The sequence below is a fragment of the Rhineura floridana genome, chromosome 15 (assembly GCF_030035675.1).
Source record: "Rhineura floridana isolate rRhiFlo1 chromosome 15, rRhiFlo1.hap2, whole genome shotgun sequence".
NCBI lineage: Eukaryota > Metazoa > Chordata > Lepidosauria > Squamata > Rhineuridae > Rhineura > Rhineura floridana.
In genome coordinates, this window is record NC_084494.1 from 1,595,794 (window position 1) to 1,619,839 (window position 24,046).

Genomic DNA, 24,046 nt, shown 5'->3' on the forward strand with positions numbered 1-24,046 from the left:
ACTGCCCCAACAAAAGCACTTCAGACAATGCTGACGTCCATTAACCGATGGACCGGAGGCCCCTGACACCAGGTCTAAGATCAGATAGGAAAGTGGGTGGAATACACACAGAATTCCTCCTCTCTGTAGTGATGGGCAGTGCCAGGTACAAACGCTATGTATTGGGGCACTCCATATGTTTTTTGTACCCATTCATCTTTTATGCAGTTTTAAAGTTTGTACTTTATAAGTTGCTTTGAGACATCTATGTAGTAAGCAATGAATAAATGTAACAACAACAACAACAAATAATAGTTATACCTGAAAAAAAGTAGTGAGGAAGCCAAGCCATAAATCACATGGTCTTCGATGTCTGAATATGGGAATATGAGTATGGGAAACAAGCATGACAAACTTGAACTCTTAATACAGGAGGGCAATTACGACTTGATAGGTAAAACTGAAACTTGGTGGGATGACTCCCATGACTAGAATACAGCAACTGAAGGATACAACTTGTTCAAGAAGAACAGAAGGAATAAAAAGGGAGGTGGAGTCACGCTATATGTTAAAAATATATATCCCTGCACAAAAATTCAGGAAGATGAGCTTAGTAGCTGCACCAAGAGTATCTGGATTAAAATTAATGGGGCAAGTAATAAAAGGAATGTGGTGCTTGGAGTCTACTACCAACCACCCAATCAAGGAGAAGACAAGAATGTAACTTTTGAAAAGCAAATTGCCAATGTGTCGAGGAGTCATGATGTAGTAGTAATGGGGGACTTCAATTATCCTGATATCTGTTGGGAGACAAATTCTGCCCAACACGGCCCCTCCAAGAAATTTCTGACGTGTTGGAGATAACTTTCTCCTACAGAAAGTGGAGGAAGCAACCAAAGGATCAGCTTGATTCTAACCAATAGAGATGGTTTGGTGGATGAAGTGGCAGTTATGGGAACTCTGGGGGAAAGTGACCACAACATACTTGAATTCTTGATTTTAACAGAAGCAAAAGCTGAGAGAAGCCATACGCGCACCCTGGACTTCAGGAAAGCTGATTTTAATAAACTCAGAACAATTGTAAGTATGGTTCCATGGCAAGCGACCCTAATGGGAAAAGGAGTCCAAGATGGGTGGGAGTTTCTAAAAAAGGAAATTCTAAGAGTGCAATGCCAAGCAATTTCAACAAGGAAAAAAGGGGGGAAACAACAGAAGAAGCCAATGTGGTTTCACAAAAAGCTTAGAGATGACCTGAAAACAAAAAAGGACACATACAGGAAGTGGAAAGAAGGCCAGGCCACAAAGGAAGAGTACAGGCAGATATCATGGAATTGTAGGGATGGTGTCAGGAAGGCTAAAGCGGAGAATGAGCTGAGGTTAGCAAGGGATGCTAAAAGCAACAAAAAAGCTTTCTTCAAGTACATCCATAGTAAAAGACAGAGAAAAGAAATGGTGGCACAGCTACTCAATCAGGATGGCAAAATGATAACAGATGACAAAGGAAAGGCAGAAGTGCTCAATTCCTACTTTGGCTCAGTCTTCTCCCAAAAAAGAGCCTATGACCTTCCCAGGAAACATGAAGTAGAAGGGGCAGGATTGGAGCTGAATCTTGACAAACGGTCAAGGAATACCTAATCACTCTGAATGAGTTCAAATTGGCAGGGCCCAATAAACTGCATCCTAGAGCATTGAAGGAACTGGCTGATGAACTCTCAGAACCACTGTCTATTATCTTTGTGAAATCATGGAGGACCAGTGAAGTGCCGGATGACTGGAAGAGAGCTAATGTTGTCCCTATCTTCAAAAAGGGCAAAAAGGAGGAACCAGGGAACTACAGACCAGTCAGCCTAACATATTTGGCTCAGCAATAAGACATGTGAGAAGGATCTTGGAATTGTCGTTGATCACAAGCTGAATATGAGCCAACAGTGTGATGTGGCTGCAAAAAAGGCAAATGCTATATTAGGCTGCATTAACAGAAGTATAGTTTCCAAATCGCGTGAAGTACTAGTTCCCCTCTATTCAGCACTGGTTAGGCCTCATCTTGAATACTGCGTCCAGTTCTGGTCTCCGCACTTCAAGAAGGATGCAGACAAACTGGAACGGGTTCAGAGGAGGGGAACAAAGATGATCAGGGGACTGGAAACAAAGCCCTATGAGGAGAGACTGAAAGAACTGGGCATGTTTAGCCTGGAGAAGAGAAGACTGAGGGGAGATATGATAGCACTCTTCAAGTACATGAAAGGTTGTCACACAGAGGAGGACCGGGATCTCTTCTCTATCATCCCAGAGTGCAGGACACGGAATAATGGCCTCAAGTTGCAGGAAGCCAGATTTCGACTGGACATCAGGGAAAACTTCCTAAATATTAGAGCAATATGACAATGCAACCAATGACCTAGAGAGGTAGTGGGCTCTCCGACACTGGAAACATTCAAGAGGCAGATGGACAGTCATCTGTCGGGAATGCTTTGATTTGTATTCCTGCATTGAGCAGGGGGTTGGACTCGATGGCCTTATAGGCCCCTTCCAACTCTACTATTATATGATTCTATGATTCTATGACCTTTCCCTTTAGTTGCCTCAATTTCTGTTCCTGACTACAGGTCTGTACCCGCTGACCTCTGTCAGTGCTTACATGTTAGGCATCCACACCATACATATAGAGAACTCTTATACCACTTTAAGAGTCATGGCTTTCCCCAAAGAATCTTGGGAGCTGTAGTTTACCTCTCACAGAGCCATACTTCTCAGCACTCTTCTTTGGGGGAAGCTGTGACATTTAAAGCGGTATGAGAGTGCTCCAAATGAATGGTGCTGATGTGAAGATGAATGAACGAGATGGAATTCCAATAGCCAAGAAACCTTGCATCAAGATGGGCATAATTGAGACAAGTGGTCTCAGTGAGAAGTCAGGCAGGCACCCTCCTGCAGGAAAGAATCTCGGGTGCATGCTTCCCTGGCAGTCAACACCAGCATCTTAAGGCCCAGTGGCACGTGGGCATGTTGTCATGATTGCCCTTGGCTGAGAGATGGCCCAGAAACAGAGATAACCCTGAAGTGTTTAGCCTCTCTGTTTTTCTGCCTCCTGCTACCATATCTCTATTTGACCAACAGTGGTCCCTTCCCCAGGCAGAGTCAAGATAGCCAGTGAAACAGAGGGAAGTTGAGGTGAAGAAAGGGAGGAAATCTCTCTCTCTCTCTCTCTCTCTCTCTCTCTCACACACACACACACACACACACACACACACACAGAGAGAGGCAGGCTTCAGTACCAGGGGTGCAAGCAGGCATTTTACATCTCCAGCAGCATGCCAACTTGACTCCACTTGGCTACTATTTGGATGCAGGCATGTTATTGTCTCCTGATGGATCACACAATGATGCTGTTCCAAATCCAGGCACATGTGAACCCTCAAAGCAATTGTTGTGGCAGTTCACATGTCTCTGAGCCACTTATCCAGATCCTCTGCAGATTCCCACACGTTGGCGTTTTCTCTGTCGCCATAACAGCATTTTCTCTCCATACAATCAACAGCATTGCTCTGCTGGGTTTGCAGGGTCTGCTTTCATTTCTCTCCAGTTCTCATTGTCCCAGTTCTCCACATTTCTACTCAGTTTGTGGTTTGTTTTTTAAAAAAGTGCTCACAAAAATCCATGAGCATTTTCGTGTGAATTTCTCCTAATATACACATTTTTGTATGTCACTTTGCCTAACAAAATGCACTTGTGGATGTTATTTTCATGTATATATGCATTTTATGCACACTTTATCCTAGGATAGGCATTTTTGTACACAGTGTAAAATTCAGAGAAGTGCAAATTTTGGAGGGTGGCTGTTTCAGAACATGCCAACTGGACAGGCTCATCTCTAAATGCTCTGAATCAAATTTCTCCCCCATCCCCAGTGATGTGATCAGTCAAGAGAGCCTCTGAAAATGAATGTTGGAAGATTCAGGAGAGGGACAAGGAAGTCCTTCCTTCACAGGGCAGTGCCACCCAGAGTTCCATCCTCTGGAATTCGCTCCCACAAGAGGCAGCGATGGCCCCCACTTGGATGGCCTTAAAAGAGGATGAGACAAATTCATAGAGGAGGAAAAGGCTATCAATGGCTACTAGCCACAATGGCTATGTTTTTCCTCCACTGCCAGAGGCGGTTGCTGGGAAGCACAAGTGGCGAGAGTGCTGTGGCACTCAGGTCCTGCTTGCAGCTTCCCAGAGGCAACCTGGTTTGCCAGGCTGCTTGTGACCTGATCCAGCTGGGCACTTCTTAGGCCCTTGTGTTATATTCGTCTGGGAGAGACTCCTGTGCATTCAGCATTGGTTTAGCAGAGGACTCTTTCAGCAGAATGAATTTCTGAAGGACTATTTCTCATTATCAATATGGGGAACAGTTGTGCATGCTGCTAGTTCTCCCTCTCATTAAATATGAAATCATGCTTGGCCAAAGAAGCTGAAAGATTTGATAGTGCAATTCAGGGTGCATCAAACAGACTTGCAAGCCAAGAGCCAGGCAGGATTTACACAAGCAGCTAATTGTTTATTTGAAATCTACACACATGACACAGACGTGTTGAATGATGCAGTGTCACTCTAAGTGCAAACACATGCTTGACACCAATATAATCTGGCAGCCTTGGCAACTGCCTGGAAAGTGATGGCAGGAGCATAGAGCAAAGTTTCACTACATCTGTTTGGCTCAAGGGCATGAACTGTAGTTGCTCTTTCTTGGAGCCAAGGGCTACAATCACATGCCGCTTATGTCTGCAATTTGCTGGGCTGCTAGTACCACGCCACTGGGTGTAGTGGCAGTGGCCCACTGGCCAGGGCACCCCACATCTGTTTGGGGCCCACGCCAGGACTAGAAGCAACTTTCGGCTCATTTCTCATGCGTTTAGCCCCGATGCCGCCACAATGGTCTTACAAGCTGGGGAAACCCACACGATTGTGTTGTTGTGTGCGCCAGGGTTTTCCAGCTCTAACAGAGGGGCGAGGGGGGATTCCACACACCGAGAAAGGAAGCTGTCCATCCTTTTGTTACCTGGCCTCTCTTCCTTGCCTTCTCTGCTGCATGCAGCGCCTAACTGGCACGAGGGTGGCAGACGTGAAGCAAGGAAGCAGTCCAGGTATCTAGAGGAGCTGAGATGGAAGGATAAAATAAATAAAATAATAAAATTTTATTTATCAGACGCCCATCTGTCCGACCGAACGGACACGCTGGGTGACGTACAATATAAAATACAATCTCAACATATACATAATCAGCATATTAATATCATAACATCTCATCTAACAGACCATCCTACGCTAATACAGTATAAAATCTAGCCCACCCCAGAGATTCCATAGGGTCTTCAAGGATGTGAAACAAAAGCTTCAGCTTGAAGGAAAATTAACCAGCTTTCTTTCTTTCGTTCCAGTGTCTTGGCTCAAGCAGAGAGGATCCAAGCTGCCCCCTCCCCCAACTCCTTATGGGGTTGGAAACAGAATCATGTTATCTGAAACCTAAAGATGTTGTGGCCAAGATCTCAGTTTGTGAAGATGTTCTGCTATGACTGGGCATTGTGTACAGACTTGTGGTTCTGACCGAGCCGCAAACACATTAGGAGAAGGGGTTGTACACCACCCCAGTCCAGTTGTGGACCCATTCTTCCAGTCACTCTGGGGATCTGTTCTGCTGGGAAGTGACTATGCAGCTTGGACTGCTGTGGGTAGTGGTGGTTTTTCTAAGCTTGGTGGATCTTGGAGATGGCAGCAGCAGCAGCAGCAGCAGGAAGACCCTGAAGGGGAAGAGGCAAAGGCGAAGTATGTATGAGACCTCTTTGAAATGGCTCCTGCCTAGGAAGCAAACCTGTGCTGTACTATTCTGCTTGTGTTATATTTTCAGGCTTCCGAATCCTCCTCATCCTGATGTACAGGTTAAAACCATGATCTTTACCATGATGGGGAGGGTGACAAGGCCTCCAAAGGCAAGCAAAGCATGAAGAGCTTTTCAGTTACAGCTGTGTGGCTTGAGAAATCCTTCCAATCCTTTACCTCTTTTCTTAAAAGAAAGAAATGAAAGAAGATGCCGCAGCCCCTCCCCCACCTGTCAGACTCAGGCCAAACTCCCCTCTCCCAAATCCTTTCATTGCCATGTTTTGGGCATTCAGCATTTCACCCTTTGGGGTGAGGGTTAGGGATGGATGAGAAATTCCATTCAGTTTGCATTTAAAGTTGAATTTATCCAATCCGCACTTTCTGAAACAACATGAGGACTGAAACAAAGCCATCCTTCGAAATTTGTACTTATAGGAATTTTGTGACGCAGTTCTCCAACTAAGCAATGTTCGCAAAAGTGGATATATTGCACACAAGGAGCAGCAACTCCTGGACACCCCAGGATGTCCCAGCCTCTTGCAGGTCCACCACAGCAGCAGCCCTGTAACATTCCCAGAAGCTTTTGTGACCTTTCAATAGTCTCCTCTAGAAACCACCTTCTGGGTCACAATTTTCTACACTCTTGCTATCTGTCATGTTTACAGCCTTCAAAGGCTGAACATCATAATGTTCTCTATGCCAAAATAAAAACATAACATTCTGCTATCCAGCGCTCTTCTGTGGCTTGCTGAGAATTTCTCAAACACTTGCTGAAGCTCAGGAGAGAATCTTGTAAGGGCAGACTTTGCATTCTCTCCTTGTCTCACAGGGCCTGAGAGCTGAGAGTGTGGCATGAATACCTTCTCACCTCTATGGTGTCCGTCAAAACTGTCCTTTCAGGAACCACAGTGCAATATATCTTCTCTAGTAATAGATAGGAGGGAGGGGTGTCTGTTTACGTATTTGTGGGTCAAACTGCATGTTACATTAATCGCATGATTTTTCTTTGCCAAATGGCCAACATGGAGAGGGGACATGCATTACGGCCATTAGGGGTGGGGAACTTTTGCAGATCCATATTGGGTGTGGTATATTCACAGGGGGACGACGACTCCCATTGGAACAAATGGGAGTTCCCCCACATATACAGTATATAGGAAACATGGAAGCTGCAATCCAGATGGGGACCACAGTGGTGGGGGGGAAAGGTTACAGCCCCCTACCCACCATACAAAGCATCTGATTCATATCCTCTCCTCACACTGGCCATCTGGCACCAGGGTCACAACTTGGATCAAATCCCACCACCACAATGCTTATTTTTGGAAGAAAATGCACACACTTAAGAGCAAAAGCATGATTAACGTCATGTGTAGTTTGAACCCTTTGTGTGTATTGTGGTGGAAGGCAAGACAGCTGTGCTGTTTGAAAAACAACTGGCTAGATGTGCACTTGAATATTTAAAGCCCACTCCCTCTGCCCCGAGCTTAAAACCAAAGATTCATAACATCATGCGAGCCTTGCTGCAGGAAAAGAGCTTTACCCCTTCTTGCCATTAAAGAAAAGAAAGCCTGGCTAAATGTACCGTCTTGCACTGGAGCTGTAGACCCAGAAAGTGCACAACATTCAAAGATAAAAACAAAGAAATAAACTTGTGGTTATGGGGGGGAGTGTTTAGGGAAGGGCCACATGGCAGAACCTCTGTCTTGCCCGCAGAAAGCCAGGGTCAGTCTCCAACGGCAGCATCTCCAGAGCCACATCCACACCAGACATTTATTCCACTATTATTCCACAAAGATTCTTGCCAAGTAGTTTGTGAAGGGTGCTGAAAGCTGTTAGAAGACTCCTGTTCCCCTCACAGAGCTACAATTCTGAAAGGGTTTTCTGGAAAGATGAAATGACTGTGGCAAATTGTAGCTCTGTGAGGAGAATAGGGGCTCCTAACAACTCTCGGCACCCTTCACAAACTACCCTTCCCAAGATTCTTTGGGGGAAGCCATGACAGTCTAAAGTGGAATCTGGTGTGAATGTGGCCAGATAGGTCTGGGAGAGACATCTGCCTGAAAATCTGAAGAGCTACTGCTAGCATTATTATTATTAGAATTTATTACCCACCCTTCACCCAAAGGTCCCAAGGCAGGTTACAACAATTTTAAAATGCAGCATTAAAAACAATTAAAAACAACCTAAAATCACAAAACAGAGTGGGTCCTAAAAATGTATGTCTCAGACAGGTGTCAAAGGCATCTTCAGCATTCACGTAAAACTGCACAGTGAAGTTGCAGATGCACCTCAGTGGGGAGGGAGTTCTATAACTTAAGGGCCACCACAGAGAAGGCCTCCCGGGTCATTCCTTCGAGCTTCTGAGCGTGGCGGAAATACCAAGAGGGGCCCTCTGCTACTGTCAGCATCTGAGAGGGTCTCTAAGGAGGGAGGCAGCCTTTCAGAGATTTGGGGCCCAAGTCGTTTCAGGCTTTAAACAGTAGCATGAGCATTGGGAATTGGGCCCAGAAACAAACTGGTAATCAATGCCGCTGATTTCAAGCGGGGTTTATATGAGTTCTAAAGGGAACACTAGCCAGTAATCTGGCTGTTGCATTTTGGACCAGCTGAAGTTTCTGAGTTGTCTTCAAAGGCAGCACCATGTAGAGAGCATTGCAATAATCCAATCTGGAAGTTACTAGAACACGGAACACTGTGGCCAAGTAGTCTGCCCAAAAGAGGCCGAAGCTGGCAAACCAGCCAAAGCTGGAAAAAGGCACTCCTAGCCACTGAGGCTACCTGAGCCTCCAGTGACCATTCTGAACTAGATGGACCCTTGGTCTGACTCCGTATAAGGCAGCTTGCTTTGTTCCTATAACACCTGTCTAGCCATTTCCCACACATAGCTATCATGAAAGGACTGCATGTGGCCAACAACCTTGCAATGGAAGTTGTTGGCGGGGACTCCTTTGGAGGAAGCTGCAGGATATAAACTGAAAATACATAATTAAATAAACTTAAGGGGCAATTATGCATGAAAAACAAACACAAAAGAATGCTTGTATTGTGTAAAAACGACAAAGTAGTTGTGTGTGGACCCTGGACAATACCTGAAGGATATGACAAGGAAAGGGAGGAGATTCATCTAGTCATGTGTCAGACACAAAGGTGATAACCGTGGACTTAAGTCCACTCCTTAAATATATGAATATGGAAAACAGATGCTCCAAGTGGCCCAGAGTGGTGAGAGAGTTATATGAATCACTTTGGATAAGGGATTGGCTCCAATTTCTCATTACAGGCACCACTTCTGTGTTTTCTGTGTAAATCCAGTTGGGGCTGAGTTGACAAATTGATGCTGCTGCTGCTGCTGCTATCCTGATATAGTGGAAGTCCTTTGTGGGCTTTGCCTGTCTCTTAGGAAAATGTCTCCCCACCCCTGAGATGCCAGGCCTTTGATTCTCAGGAATGTCAAAGCACTTGCTGTGGAGGAAGAATAAATAATGTGTTTAAAATAAAGTAAAAAAAGATGTAGACTTGCTATAAACAAAAGTCAATGCTTGCATAATTAACCAGTATAAATATAAATAACCTGTGATGATTTGTTTAAAAACTGGGCCGAGTTGTCCATGATAATTGATACCAGAAAGCAGCACAGACATAAAAGTGGATGTTTTTGTTGGCCCAAGCTGAGGAGGGCCCAGGAGTGAGTCTGTCCCCGATCTGGCCTTGTGCTTCCATCAAAGGGAGTTTGGAGAGGGAAGGCCTCCTTGGAGGCCACTGGATCTTTGCCTTTACTTTTCCTAGTAGGCTCTGTTGGGGCAAACCTTTACTCTTCCCGAAATCTCATGCAAACTTAACTGCGGAAAGGCCGGGCATGATTCCAAAGTGATCTGACAAAACTTCTGCCAGTTGCCTGTGTTGGACCATCATTTGTCTTGTGTGTGCAGTTTAAATCCTTAATTATTGATGGCCTAGGGATGGCCCAGCCCCACAACCATACTTGGATAGATTTGCCCCTTTCCTAGTCTCCCTAAAGCTGCCCTCTACTCTCCCTGAGGGATGGGATCCTCTGCCAGACCACATGCTGTTTGAAGGGGAAGGATACGAAGCCGGTCCTCTGTTGCTAGCTGTTGTTTGACAGTGGCTGATATGGCTACTCCAGAACTGGCTCCAAGAAATTTAAGCAAACCAGTCCCAGTGCATTGTTGTGAGCATGCATATCCCCAAGATACCAAGTCATTCTGACAGCCACAAATATTGCTTTAATTGCAGGACTAAAAATTGCAGTTGTGCATGCTGTGACTGCAAGCTCCACCTCCCAGCGCCTACATAGCAGTGACTAGCAACCACAAGGAGAAAGGTGGGAGGTTCCTTGGCCTCTGCTCCCAGCTTCAGTCACAGAAAAGCACAATTTTGGTTCCCAGGTTGTGTCACAGGACAGAGTCCAAAGACTCTGCTCCAAAGACTGCTTTGAGTAACTGGTCCCTATTCTGTAAGACTTTGCTACAGTATGGCTCGTTTGCAAGAAATGCTGCTTCGGAACAGTAAATTCAAACAGGTGAACATCAGGCAGGCACTCAGGTGAGGAAGACCAAAGGGCACTTTGGGCAGCTGCTATCCAGGGAGGCAGAGCTGCCCCTAGGCACCGGGAAGCGGGGCAGCTGCCTTGGGCCCCGCACTTTGGGGGGGGCCTGCACTTGGCGATCTGCTCACTAGCTGGCTCCTCCCTCCCTGCCTGCTCGCCTTTGCCACACCAGGCAGGGTACAGCGCTTGCTCGCTCTCTTTCTCTCCGCCCGGGACGGGCTTGCTCGCCTGCCCACCCACCCACCATGCCAAAGCAGCCACCGCCGCTCATGCTGCAGTCAATGAGTTGTAGCCACCCTGGGGACAGCGAGCTGGGCCGGCAGTTCCAGGACTGGTGCCTGCGCACCTACAGCGACTCGGCCAAGACCAAGACAGTGACCCAGAGCAAATGTGGGGGCCTCCCAACTATGTTTTGCCCTGGGCCCCGCACATGCTAAGGGAGGGCCTGCAGGGAGGGATCTAGACAAAGATCTGAATCTACTTCTTGCGACAAATAAAAGGACAGATATCTTGCAAAAGGGGAAATATTTAGGGCTGGTTTCTGCAGGAGACCTGCAGGCTGCATCCTGAAATCCAGATGCTCTTTGTCGTATTCCCAAGAAGCAGGCAGGTGATGGACTTCCGGGAAGGGTGACTTAGCCTGTGCCTGCTTTTGAGACGGGCTCCTGCCTCAAAAGAAGCTTATTCAGATATATCAGTCAGATTTTTTCTTTTTTTGACTGATTAAACTTCTCCCGGGTAGGGAGAAACGAAGAGATTAACCTCAAAGCCTATTTTTGTTGGGACGACCAGATCTCATTAATTTATGGGACGAGGTCCAGCCGACGAAGGTGGGACGGATTTTTAACAACAAGCTCTATCTGGAAAAGCGAACGTTCATCTTATCTTCTAAGAGAGAACGCACTAACAGGCAAGCACCCTTCTTTCTATATTTTTCTTTTACTTGACATAAATTGTTGCTGTTTAAAAGAGATTTGCCAGATTGATCGGTTTTTGACATCTCACTGGGGAGCCATAACTTCTCTCTGCTACTCACTAATTAATAGCTTATCTCTGTTTTTGTTGCAAAAAGCTGTCCTGGATTTGCATTCTAAAGATATACACAGAAGAGGGATTTCTATTCCAGATTTTTATTTTGAAGAATATTATATTGTCTGAGACTACTCTCTTTTTGGTCTATTTTATTTTGACGAATCTGTTTTCTGACGACCGCCATTAATTGTTTCGATCCTGGGAACTGCATTTTGTTTACTTAAACATGGAGAGATAAGGCTGTCTGCTCTGTTTATACTGTGATGTCACCAAGTTTGGAGTATTAACCCAATTGTTGCTGAAATAAGAAGTGGTTTTCCTATATTTTTCTTTTAAAATGGCAATTAAGAAAGTGGCTGAGAAGCTGGAAATAACTATGTTTCAGAAAATAATGGATGAGATTGAGATAACGAAACAAAACCTGCGACAGGGTTGTAAGGAGCTGAAAATTGAATTGAGTAAAATGAAGCAGGAGATTAAAGATATAGGGGTCCCTGTGAGAGAGGTGACCCTGGAAGGGGTCCCTGTGAGAGAGGAGACCCCGGAGATTGGAACAAACGTGGAACAGGAAAAAGATTTGGAGTCTATGGACTTTAGAAATAAAATTTATTGTTTGGAGACACAGGAGATTAAAGACATAGGGGTCCTTGTGAGAGAGGAGACCCTGGAGACTGGAACAGGGGTCCCTGTGAGAGAGGAGACCCTGGAGACTGGAACAGGGGTCCCTGTGAGAGAGGAGATCCCGGAGATTGGAACAAACGTGGAACAGGAACAAGATTTGGAGTCTATGGACTTTAGAAATAAAATCTATTGTTTGGAACTCAATGTTATCTCTGAAGAAATTAATGAAGATTCTAGAGATAAAGTTATCAATGGCATGGATAATCTTCTGGACTGGAATGATGTGATGGAGCCCAATATAGAGAAAATCTATGGAATTAACTGCAGCCATGTGACAATGGAAAAACTTTCAAGAGATGACCCAGTGTATTTTGAAAAAAAGAACAGAGATATGATTTTACAGCAGTATTTCAGCAACCTATTCAGAATGGATGGCAAGAAAATATTTGGGATAGAGGTAATTCCCATCAGACTCTTACTATATGACTATGGCTTTGACAGCAAGATTATTATGGAATACTGATAATGGAAGATTGGATACTGAAATTACTGGACTTAACAAGACTACTGAAGATGGAAGATGGAAAATGGAACTAATAGGGATAATAGAACAATGGCTACTGAAATTACTGAACCTAACAGATTCTGATGTGATGGATTAATTGAAATGTTTATTTTGACTATGGTTATGACAACAAGATTATCATAATTAGTAATGAGATGGATTAATCGATATGCTTATCTGGGAAAAAAATTGATAGATATATTTCTTAAAGAATTGAAACCTCTCTTTGACTTTTTGTGGAAAGAATAAAGTAATGTTTATGAGATTTGATGATTAAGTAAGATAACTACTGGAGGAAAGTGATTTTATAATATGACTTAAGAGACAGGATTGTTATATATTATAGACTTATAACTGATTTGATCTTTGACAAATGGGAAGTCAATATTTTACTCTTTATTTTTTATTATTTTTTTTTCTTTTTTTTCTTTTTGTTTAACTATTTTTGATTTTGTTTTTTGTCTTTGAATGTTTTATGATTTTGTCTTGTATGTTTTATGAAAATCTGAATAAAAATTATTGAAAAAAAAAAAAAGAAGCAGGCAGGTGATCTTGCTCTGTCTGCAGTGCTAATTTCTGTCCCTTTTTCTTCCAGTCAGCATAGAGATGAGCCACGGCTGTGCAAAAGGCTGTGACCTGTGCTCCGAATTCAATGGGTGTCTCAAATGTTCACCCAAACTTTTCATCCTTCTGGAGCGGAATGACATTCGCCAGATTGGCATCTGCTTGCCATCTTGTCCGCCAGGCTACTTTGATGTGAGGAATCCAGACATGAACAAGTGCACGAGTGAGTCTTTTGGACATGGTGGGATGAGGAGGGAGGGAGAAGCCCAGCAACCTAAGTTTCTCAGATGAAGCCAGTATTATTTCCTTGTGAAATTCAGCCATGTTTGGATGCAGTTTTCCACCATGTGATGGTGTCTTGGTGATGTTCTGAACATGTTTCCTGTGTGATTTCTGAGTTTTGATCCCTTCCCCTTAAATATTAGACAGGTACTGTCTCTGTTGTCTTTTTAGCACTCACTGAAGACCTTCCTCTTCCAACAAGCCTTTCAACAGAGATTTTTCCCAGTCTGCATATGTACTGGAACTGTTTTTAGATTTTTCATTGTTTTATTAGGTGTTTTAGATGTTTTCATTTGTTTTAACCCAGATTTAACCCGGAACATCAGGAAAAACTTCCTAACTGTTAGAGTGGTACAACAATGGAAGCAATGACCTAGGGAGATGGTGGGCTCTCCAACACTGGAGGCCTTCAAGAGGCAACTGGACAGCTGTCTGTTGGGGATGCTTTAATTTGCATTCCTGCACTGAGCAGGGGGATGGACCCAATGGCCTTAAAGGCCCCTTCCAACTCTATGGTTCTATGATTCTATATTTTGTGTGTTTGTCACCCTGGGCTCCTTTGGTAGGAATGGTGGGATTGATGATATAACCATTTGCTGCCCTTTCATGACCCTGAGAATCAGCTGTCTGAGCTGGCTGCCTGCCTCACTCTAGCTACCTTTCAGCTTTTATGCAGACAGGTGAGAAGGAACTGACCAGCCCATGTTCAGCTCAGGGCAGAGAATGGACTCTTCTCTTTCCCCCTGACAAACCATTGCTTGGCAAGGATCCCACACATCACCATGGCACAAATTGCTTCCTGATTTTTTAGTGGCCAACGCAAACCTTGTGCCAATTCCACCTTACCTCAGTGCTGGCTGCACCACTGCCCCCCCCCATTGTGGGATCCTCTTGGGGCTCGTTCACACAGCGACTTACTGTGAGATTGGTGCTACTTGCATCCCCATTTAATTCACATGGTTCACATGACGTTTCAGGCAAGGAGAAACTATAACAAAGTTTTCCCCTTTAAATCTGTATCAACCCAATTCGCTGACAATGCGAAAAGTGGCTTAACCAGCCACTTCCACCTTGCTCTGTCCTCCTGCATCAGAGTTCTGTTTGCCTACTTCACTCACTCCCCCCCCACTAATCAGTTTCATGTCAATTGCACCCCAACACTCCCTGGCTTCAGCCAGAAGAGGCGTGCAATTGACAAGAAACAACGAAACTGACCAAAAAAACCCATCCCCCCTTCTCCGTGAGCAATAGCGATACTCCAGAGGGAGTAAATATCCTTCCCAGAGGAATGCCGACTAGTGAGAACAGAAAACAGTGGATTTGAAGGTAGGAAGTGTGAACCTTGCAAATCTATTGCAATGGCAAAAGCTGCATCTTTAATACAAAGTACAGCTCCTGTGTGAATGGTCACCTAATATGGAATCCAAGAGCAGAAAGCCAGACCAGAGACACTGTCAGGGAGGGGGCAGCTGTATTTCAGGAGATAATTTAAACTGATTATTTTATTTCTGTCCCATGTGATACAGAGTGCAAAATTGACAACTGTGAGGACTGTTTCAGCAGAAACTTTTGCACAAAGTGTAAGGAAGACTTGTATTTGCACAAAGGAAGATGTTATGCAACCTGCCCTGAAGGTTACTCTGCTGCCAATGGCACTATGGAGTGCAGCAGTCCTGGTGAGCATGACAGCCTGGTGGGGGTGGGGGTGGAGGTCTGCCTGTCTGGCATCTGCCCAGGGCAGTAGCTCATGCTCACTTGGCCTCAGAGGCTCCAGACATTTTCCCTCCACTCTTTCGCTAGTGAAGCAGAAGATGGGCTGCAGTAGTGTTTGTACAAATGTCTGCATTTCCCAGAGTTCCAAAAGCTTGTTAGCCCATGTGAGTCTGGTGGCTAGAGTGTTGGGCCAGGACCTGGGAGACCAGTCCCTGTCGTTCAGGCTGATCTGCCTCACAGGGTTGTTGTGAGGACAAAAAAGTGGTGGGGGGAAGAGGTCCTTGGAGGAAAGGATATACAGCAAATGTAACAACCAATAAATAAACCAACACTCATCAGTCGTAGCAGGAGTAGGCTGGCATCTTCCTTTCTTTGTCTATGGCCAAGGCTACCTCTAGACCAGATGCCAGTGTTCCCCAGGGTTATTTGGTGGTTGCTGTATTCACGGAGACACCTTGATGTCTACTTTTGTTACCCTGAAAGGAAGGAGAGGGACAGGGGGGGAAATCCAAGGCTTTGATGTCCATGATATTTCTAACAATGCAGGTTCCTCAGTTCTGAAGGTTCTTACTCAGTGATATGGAACCCTTCACCCACGCATGTTTTTATGCGTTTCTGTTCAAACAGCAGTTGGCCCAAGTTGAGGAGGGAATGCCCCTAATTCTTCAGAAATCTGAAATCTCCAAGATTTGTATTAATTGAAGTGCAGTCAAACTCCATTAATGATCAAATGTTCCAAAATGTGGCAGGGACATGCAACAAAGATGAAATGAAGACAAGACCCCCCTTTCTCTCTCTCTCTCTCTCTTGGGTAGCACAATGTGAAATGGACGAGTGGGGTCCATGGGGGCCCTGCTCCAAGAAAAGAAAGCTGTGCGGCTTCCGGAGAGGCAACAAGGAGCGCTCTCGGAAGATCCTGCAAGGGCCTTCCACTGGGGATGTCTCCGTGTGTCCAGCCACTGCAGAGCTCCGAAGATGCACAGTGCAGAGGAACCAGTGCCCGGAAGGTGAATGAAATATGAGGAGCCATGTTCCACTTCCCCCCTTCACTTGGACTGGCATAAGCACAGGGCACAGAATCATGCAGATACAGTTGCTTTATATTCCAAATGTAAGTGAGAGTTCTCCAGAACTCTTCATCAGGCTACCTGGTAAACAAAGCATGGGCAGAGGGCTCGGGGAAGACGATAAAAACTGGCTGATGGTGAAGCCACAGAGGCTGCACCTGGTCAGAAGATGGAATAAGGGAGGAAGCAGCGGACATTCAAGTGAGGCTCTGTTAGATTATATCCAGCCTTTATTGAGCATTCATTCCGATTTGTTTGCTGGGCAGTTAGGCGACAATGGGCATCCCTCCTACCTTCAGCCTGTTTCCTTGCAGGGTGTTTCCACTTCTTCCCCTTCGGTCATTCGCTCATCCCATGCTCTTCAGCACACATCCCCATCATTTTCCTAACCGCAAAAAGTCTGCGGTTGCTTTTTTTAAAGTAAATTTGTTGTGCAAGGGCCACAGAGAGCTCTAATCCCATTTCATTATGCAACCTTAACGTTCTGATATTCACTTGAATTCCTCCTGCAACATAGTGACAGTCTGGAGGCACTGTAACATAGAATGATGCAAGAGCCTCTTCCTCCAGTTCCGGATCCCAAGATTGATTGTTGATTGTTTTGACTGGCCTCATGAAGGTGTTGCCCTAATATCACCTATAAGGGTATTGCTCTAAGATGTATTTTACTTCCTTTATATAACAGCTTCTCCCCAGTAAGAATTTATTTATTTATTAAAATCATTTTTCTGTTTATAGAAAGACTCCTAAAGTGGCTTACAGTAATTTCATGAAAAATATATCACAGGGCACAGGCAACAGATAAAATCTAGCAAACAAATCCAAATCACTGCCAGGAGCATAATAAATAATCCCACCAGGCAAACAAAAGAAATGTTGCCAGCATAAAAAGGTCTTCTGCTGTCTCCAGAATGTCCACAGAGAAGCAGCTGAACAGATCTCCCTGGGCAGGGACTTCCACAACTTAGGGGCAGCCCACCCAGCCAAAGGCCAGGGATACAAAGCCTCCCCAGCTACTTACAGAAAGTGGGCAAATGCGTGTAGACTGAGGCAATCCTATAGGTAGCCTAGCCCTGTGTCATTTAGCACTTTGAACATCAAAGCCAGCACTCTAAGTTGCATTTGGAAATGGATGGCAAGCCAGTGGAACTGGTATAGAAGGGAAGGTCAAATGGCTCCAGTCTAAAGTTTTGAACCAGCTGGTTCTTCCAGGCACCTTTCAGAGGCAGCTCCATATTGAGTGCATTGCAGTTCTCCAATCTTGATGTGACCAGGGCATGCCTCCCCAGGTGGCTAGAGCTGCATCTCCCAGGAGCAGGTGCCGTTGGTACACTGGCTGAAACTGGCCAGCTAAGTCTCCAGGAGCAAACATGCTTTTGCTGCTTCATTTTCAACATTTTTGTCTTGGATGTGCAGGTAGGAAGAATGAGGTGCACTGTGGAAAGTATACCTTTAGTCCCATTTTCAAAATGTAACAGACTTTCTGACAATTTGGACGAGGGGTTGGGTTCCATGGTCTTACAGGCCCTTTCCAACTCTACTATTCTATGATTCTATGACATGACTTTTTCCAGGGCCATCTTCCTCCTTACCCTTCTTACTGGTCCCCAGGCCACTGTCCCTCACCAACAACCTCTGAGTGTTGGCAGCATCACTTCTGCTTTGCTCCCTCATTCACTTCTCCCAAGACCTTTGCATGTACCTGTGCTCACTCGCCACAACTAGCATGTCTGTTTCAGAAGCCATGGGAAAATCCACTCCCTGCCTTTGGACCCAACTGATTTGGAAGAACAAAAATTGCCAGGCTTTATAGAAAACATTCTAGCATGGAGAAGAGGAGGGAGGCATCTTTCTCTCTCTCTGCTGGGACGCGCCATCATGGCTTAGTGGCAGACCCCTAGACGTGGGTAGGGAAAGCGCCCTGAGATCCACAATACTGAGCTAGAGGGACGAAGGGCCTGACTGGGTAGAAGCAGCTTCCTAGGTACAGTAACGCGATGGTCTTAGGCGAGTCAGAATGCGTGATGTCCTCCTGATAAACTTCAGGAGGAAGTTAGGGGGCAACCACATGGCTCCCGCCCCCCAACTAGTGGGCAAGTTGTTCATCTGTGTCAGTATTACTCTTTTGCTCAGTTGTAGGACGGAAAAAGAAAAAGGACAAACCAGGAAAGCGAGACAATGTGAATGAGGACAGAAACCGGCAAGATGCCAATGTCTGCCAGCCTGACATGAAGAGGAGAAAAGACCAGTCGAGGGGAACAGCTTTGCCTTTAGCCTCTACTCACACATCCACAGATGCGTGATGACAAATCTCCATTGCTGCTATGTATATGAAAGCGTTATTGAACCGAGATGCTGCACCACAACAACTTAAGATGTGGCTGGAGAGACAGAAAAATTCTTCTAGGACAAAACTTGCAAAAATGCAGGCCCATAATGCATCTGAAACATGGGGATTATTTGGAAGAATAGCAAGGGACTCTCAACAAGGCACTACAAGTGCCCTGGACTTTATGTTGGAAAAATGATGGGGAAGAAACCTTGTGCTGAGCAAACATCTCCAGCCAGTGCAAAGGACAAGACTAGAATTAGTTTGCTCAAAATCTGCAAATGCACAAAGGATACTTTCAAGTCCTTTCTATTGCATTTCAACCTGTATCACTGAGAATATCTGTGATGTGTGAAATGTCTGTGATGACCTTCCAGAGGTGTTTGCCCTGAAATTGCTTCAAAATTCCAGATTAAAACAGAAACACTCCAATTCTTATGTGCATACATCTTCTTCTAAGTAATAACTCCAAAAAGGGTATTCACATGCTTCAGGGAGAGGCTAAAGTGGTAATCAAGGGTCTGAATTTGATATCTTATGAGAACCTGAAAGGCTGAAAGAACTGTGCTCAGTGGCACAGACCTCATCAAAGCTCTTCAGGGCAACAGCAGAATGATCATGCTCACCACCTTTGACACATTGACTGTCACAATCATCATCATCATGATGAAATTAATCCTTTAACTGTTTAACTGAAGGATTAAATTAATTTTCTATCCCACCCTTCTTCCCAAAAGGAGCCCAGGATGGCAATCTGGCTGTGGAAGTATTCCAGAAATCATTCATATTCAAAGAAGAATAAGAAACCCTCTGAATGGTTGACGGACCACAGAGACGAAAGGGCTGCTCCCGAACAAAAACAGTCTGCTGGTGATAGCAGGCAGGGCAGGGAGGCAGACAATGGAGCCAGTGGAAAAGCAAGATGGGGGGCAGTGGCTGCATCCTCTCTTGTTGCTTTGGACTACTTCAGAACGTACAGGCATGATCTCTGGGCAGCCCGAGAGACTAGGCAGAGATGCTCATGATCAACACGGGGATCCACATGTGAGATCCTAATGTAAGAATGCTCAGGAATTATACCACAGTAGATCCTTCCTTCCTCCACAGACAATGGGCCATTTATATAGTACTCGACCAATTCAGCTTTGTAAAGCCCATAAAAGTTATTAGTCTGCAAAAACAAAAACCCAACCCTAAAAAAACCCTTGTAGCTTTGTCAGGAGATGAGTAGTCTGCTTTTCCACGTTGCCTGAGGAAGAAGGAACCCTCTCCTCCATGGACACAGGCTACTAGCCGAAGAACGTAACAGCAGCCCTGCTGATCAGGCCAAGGGCCCATCTAGTCCATCAACTGTTCTCACAGTGGCTGACCAGATACCTCTTCTAGGAGGCCGGCAAGTAGGACCTGAGGGCAATAAACCCTCTTCCTACTTGTGCTTCTGGTATTAATGCAACTGGCATTTTGGCAGAGCTTGGAAAAGTTACTTTTTTGAACTACAACTCCCATCAGCGCAATCCAGTGGCCATGCTGGCTGGGGCTGATGGGAGTTGTAGTTTAAAAAAGTAACTTTTCCAAGCTCTGCATTTTGGGCATGGTGTCACTGATCATGAGGGTAGTATATAGCCATCATGAATGGTAGCCATAGACAGTCTTATCCTCCATAAATTTGTCTAACCACCGTTTTAAACCCATCCAAATTGGTGGCCATCATCACATTTTGTGGAAATGAATTATGTAGTTTAACTATGCACGGTGTGAAGAACTTCCTTCTATGTGTCCTGAATCTTCCAGCACTCAGCTTCATTGGTTGGCCCCAAGTTTTATGTGCACACTAGTTAAAGCAGCAAGGCCATTTTGTCAGGGTGCACTTTGAAATTAGTCTGCACCCAGCTGTACCCATCTTTATTGTTTGACTGGAATACACCCAATTACATGGGTTTTCCAGAAAAGTTTGGACTGGAAAATATTGTGGAAAGTTTTCGTTTGCAAATAAGGTAATTTTCAGTTTGCATTGGAAAATGTTCTGATGCCCTAGTCTCTAGGGCCTAGAGTGTAATCTAATTTAGCATGTTTATTTTACATATATTTAGTAACCAAAGTTAAAAACTTTGAAACTGCCAAACCTGCCTAATGTTTATTTGCAGCTGGCATCTATTCATTGTTATTAATGAACTTACGAAATGGAACATTTTCTGCAGAAAAATAAAGCATTGGAAAATTTTCTAGAAAAATTTCCAGCCCATATCACTGCTTCTTTTCTAATACCATGCATAATTTTTATATACCTCTAACATGTTTCCCTTATTCACCTTCCTGCTAAACTGAAAAGCCCTTTCCTCATAGAGGAGGGTTGCTCCAGCCCCGTGATCATTCTGGATGCCCTTTCTGCACTTTTACTAGTTCTACAGTATGCTTTTTGAGATGAAGCAACCAGAACTGAACACAGTATTCTATGTAAGGTCACACCATAGATGTATATAATGATGAAACCCTGCTGCAGGGAAGTATAGAAAACCCCAGCCAGAAGAGGCAAGTGAACTTTCTGATGCAGAGACACTTGCCTCTACTGCTGTTCAGACCTCTCCGAGTGTGTGGACCCTCTTGTCCCAATCATGCACAAAAACATCCAATCTGAACTACACATTTGCAAGAGAACAACCCTGTCTGGTCTTAGGATAAATTATATTGTATTAGGATTATTATATTAGGAAAAAACTGATTGCAAAAATGTGTACATTAGTTGAAACTGCAAATAAAATGTATCATTAGGAGAAATTCACACAAAAAGGGTGAAGAATTTTCATGAGGATTAAAAAAATGGCTGCAGAACCAAATTTAAAATTAGAAAAATGAGAAACTGACAGAACTGATACTACCAGATGATTCCATTTCAAACTCCTACTGCACCAGACTCTTAGGGAAGCTTAGAAAAACAGTGAGAAGAGATTCAGGGGATTGTTTTGATACCTCCCACCTCTTCGCAACATGATTGGATCCCTGGACACTTTAAGATGAAACTGAGTCAGTTGGAGAAGTCAGAGAGAGGAATTAACTTGCAGAAAGACTGGCACACCCCTTCCTCCCCCATGTATGTATGTAACAACTCTTCAGGTGAAAGACCAACCAAAACAGTTTTCTGTACAACCAGTTTGGGCCAAGTTGCATTAAAAGAGTTATTTAGAATCTGTCTCGCATAAGACTCAGAGGTGAGCTTAGAAAAACACCGAAGCCAGTAATATATTGTGTAGAGCCAAGCTAGACATTTCAGGGAATTTAGACCAACTTCCAGCATAAGAGTGGCCCCTGAAACACATCTGAGATAGATCTTAAAGCAGCATGAAGAAGGCCGTCAAAAGTCCCTTTAAAGTATGGGGTCCAAATCGGAGCCCCATACAGCAGCATCGGGATAATTTTGGCTCTAATAATCCGTATAGCTGCTGGTACATATCTCCCGCCTTTAGAAAAATAAAAGCGAGTTAAAGCTCCCAGGTTTTTGGCCGCCTTAGCTTTTGTATAACAAAGTTGAGATTTCCAACTACCCAATTCTTGGAGCTATATTCCAAGATATTTGTAAGAGTTTACCTGTTCGATTCTCACAGAGCCTAGAAACCAAGGGAATCTAACCTTTCTCTTGGAAAACACAATAACTTTAGATTTCGCATGGTTAATAGTTAGGAAGTTATCTTTACAATAAGTCGCAAAACCAGAGAGTAATCTTTTTAAGCCCAACTGAGTGAAAGATATTAAAACTGCGTCATCGGCATATAACAAAATATACACTTTGTTAGGTCCCAATTTGGGAGGATGAGATTGTATCTTACCCATAACAGAGGGTGAGGTTGGCCAAGTATAAGTTGAATAAGGTGGGTGCTAACATACAGCCTTGCCTAACTCCTTGAGAATAACATATTTCATGCGAAATATGATGGTTGCAGCGGACTTGTATCGAGGTGTTATAGTATAGTGCCGCTATCAGGAGCAGAAGTCTCTTATCAATACAAAGAGATTCTAATTTGCTCCACAAACGTCCACGTGAGATTAAGTCAAAGGCTGACTTCAAGTCTATAAAGGCGACAAACAATTTACTACCAGGAGGCTTAGTGTATTTATATACCAACTGGGTTAAGACCAGACAAAGGTCAAAAGTAGAATGATCTGCCTAGGGAGGTGGTGGGATCCCCTTCGCTGGATGTCTTCAAGCAGAGGCTGGACAGCTATTTGCGGGAGATGCTCTAGCTGTGGATTTCCTGCTGTGAGCAGGGGGTTGGACTCGATGGCCTACAAGGCCCCTTCCAACTCTATGATTCTATGATTCTATCTGATTTAAAGCCAATCTGTTCTTGGCCCAGAATATTATTGGCACTAACCCAGAGTTTCAACTTGGAGCCTAAGTAACTGGCATAAATCTTACCCACCACAGAGAGCAAGCTAATAGGCCGATAATTATTTGGATCATTTTTTGGGCCATTCTTGTAGATTGGCACAATATATGCTCTCAGCCATGATGCCGGGATCATTCCAGATTTATTGATTAATGTAAAGAGAGGAGCCAACATGGAGGCCCACCAACTAATATTACACTTCAACAGCTCAGGGGGGATGCTGTCTGGTCCGGCAAGCCTTGCCTTTCTTGAGTTGGGAGAGTAAATCAGCAATGGTGTCGGAGTCTACAGGTGGCCACTCAGGAATGCCAGGCAAAACGGAAAAAGGGGAACCAGGACTTAAGGAGTCCTCATGGTTGAACACAACTCGGAAATGTTCCTCCCAAATGTCAGCTGATATGAAGCAGTCAGGGCTGTCCTTATGATTAGACAGAGCTCCATTAACTAACTGCCAGAAGGACTTGGAGCTGTGCGTGACAGTTGCAGCTGCAAGCATGCGCCAGGACTCTCAAACGGCATCATGTTTCTTTTTAACAATAAGTTTCTCATACTCTGTGTGCAATACATAATAAGAATGCAGGAGCTGATGTTCATTATTGCTGCGATAGCGGCGATAAACTGAACGAATCCTCCTCCTTAAATCCCTACATTCGCTATCAAACCAACTGTTGCATCTATCTTTCAAATGGCCAGGATTGGGCATTGAAGTATTATTAAATAAAACATTAACACCCTGAATCAGTTCCTCGTAAACAGCCAGGCCTAAGCTCGGCTCCTCAGCCGAAGCCGGCTGAGTTACAAGATGACTTATGTGGGGGAGTTTGACAAATTTAAGAAAAGTCTGTTCTATTTCAGGGGACCACTTAATTTTGTTGTGGGAGGCCGACAGTGATAAACTTAAAGGTGGTGTAGAGGGTTTAGATAATTGGACTTCACCAGAAGTAGAAAGGAAAAGTTCCAAGGGCGGATGGTCGCTGTCAGTATGAGCAGCAACTCTGAATAACAAACCCTTATATTTCAGCATATTTAGAATAATTATATAATCTACCACACTTGACCCCCGGGAGGAAATATAAGTAATTC

At 44.5% G+C, this 24,046-nt stretch overlaps 1 protein-coding gene across 1 annotated transcript in view; it reads left to right on the forward strand.

The window, feature by feature from the left end:
* RSPO1 (R-spondin 1) overlaps nt 1–20,050 on the forward strand; it is a 33,241-nt gene extending 13,191 nt beyond the window's left edge. Inside the window, exons 2-6 of the mRNA XM_061597804.1 lie at nt 5,400–5,784; nt 13,222–13,413; nt 14,999–15,148; nt 16,001–16,192; nt 18,386–20,050. Of these exons, the coding sequence (XP_061453788.1) occupies nt 5,670–5,784; nt 13,222–13,413; nt 14,999–15,148; nt 16,001–16,192; nt 18,386–18,555 (819 nt within the window). The 5' untranslated portion in view covers nt 5,400–5,669 and the 3' untranslated portion in view covers nt 18,556–20,050. The remainder of the gene's footprint in view (nt 1–5,399; nt 5,785–13,221; nt 13,414–14,998; nt 15,149–16,000; nt 16,193–18,385) is intronic.
* Nucleotides 20,051–24,046: the final 3,996 nt, after the last annotated feature.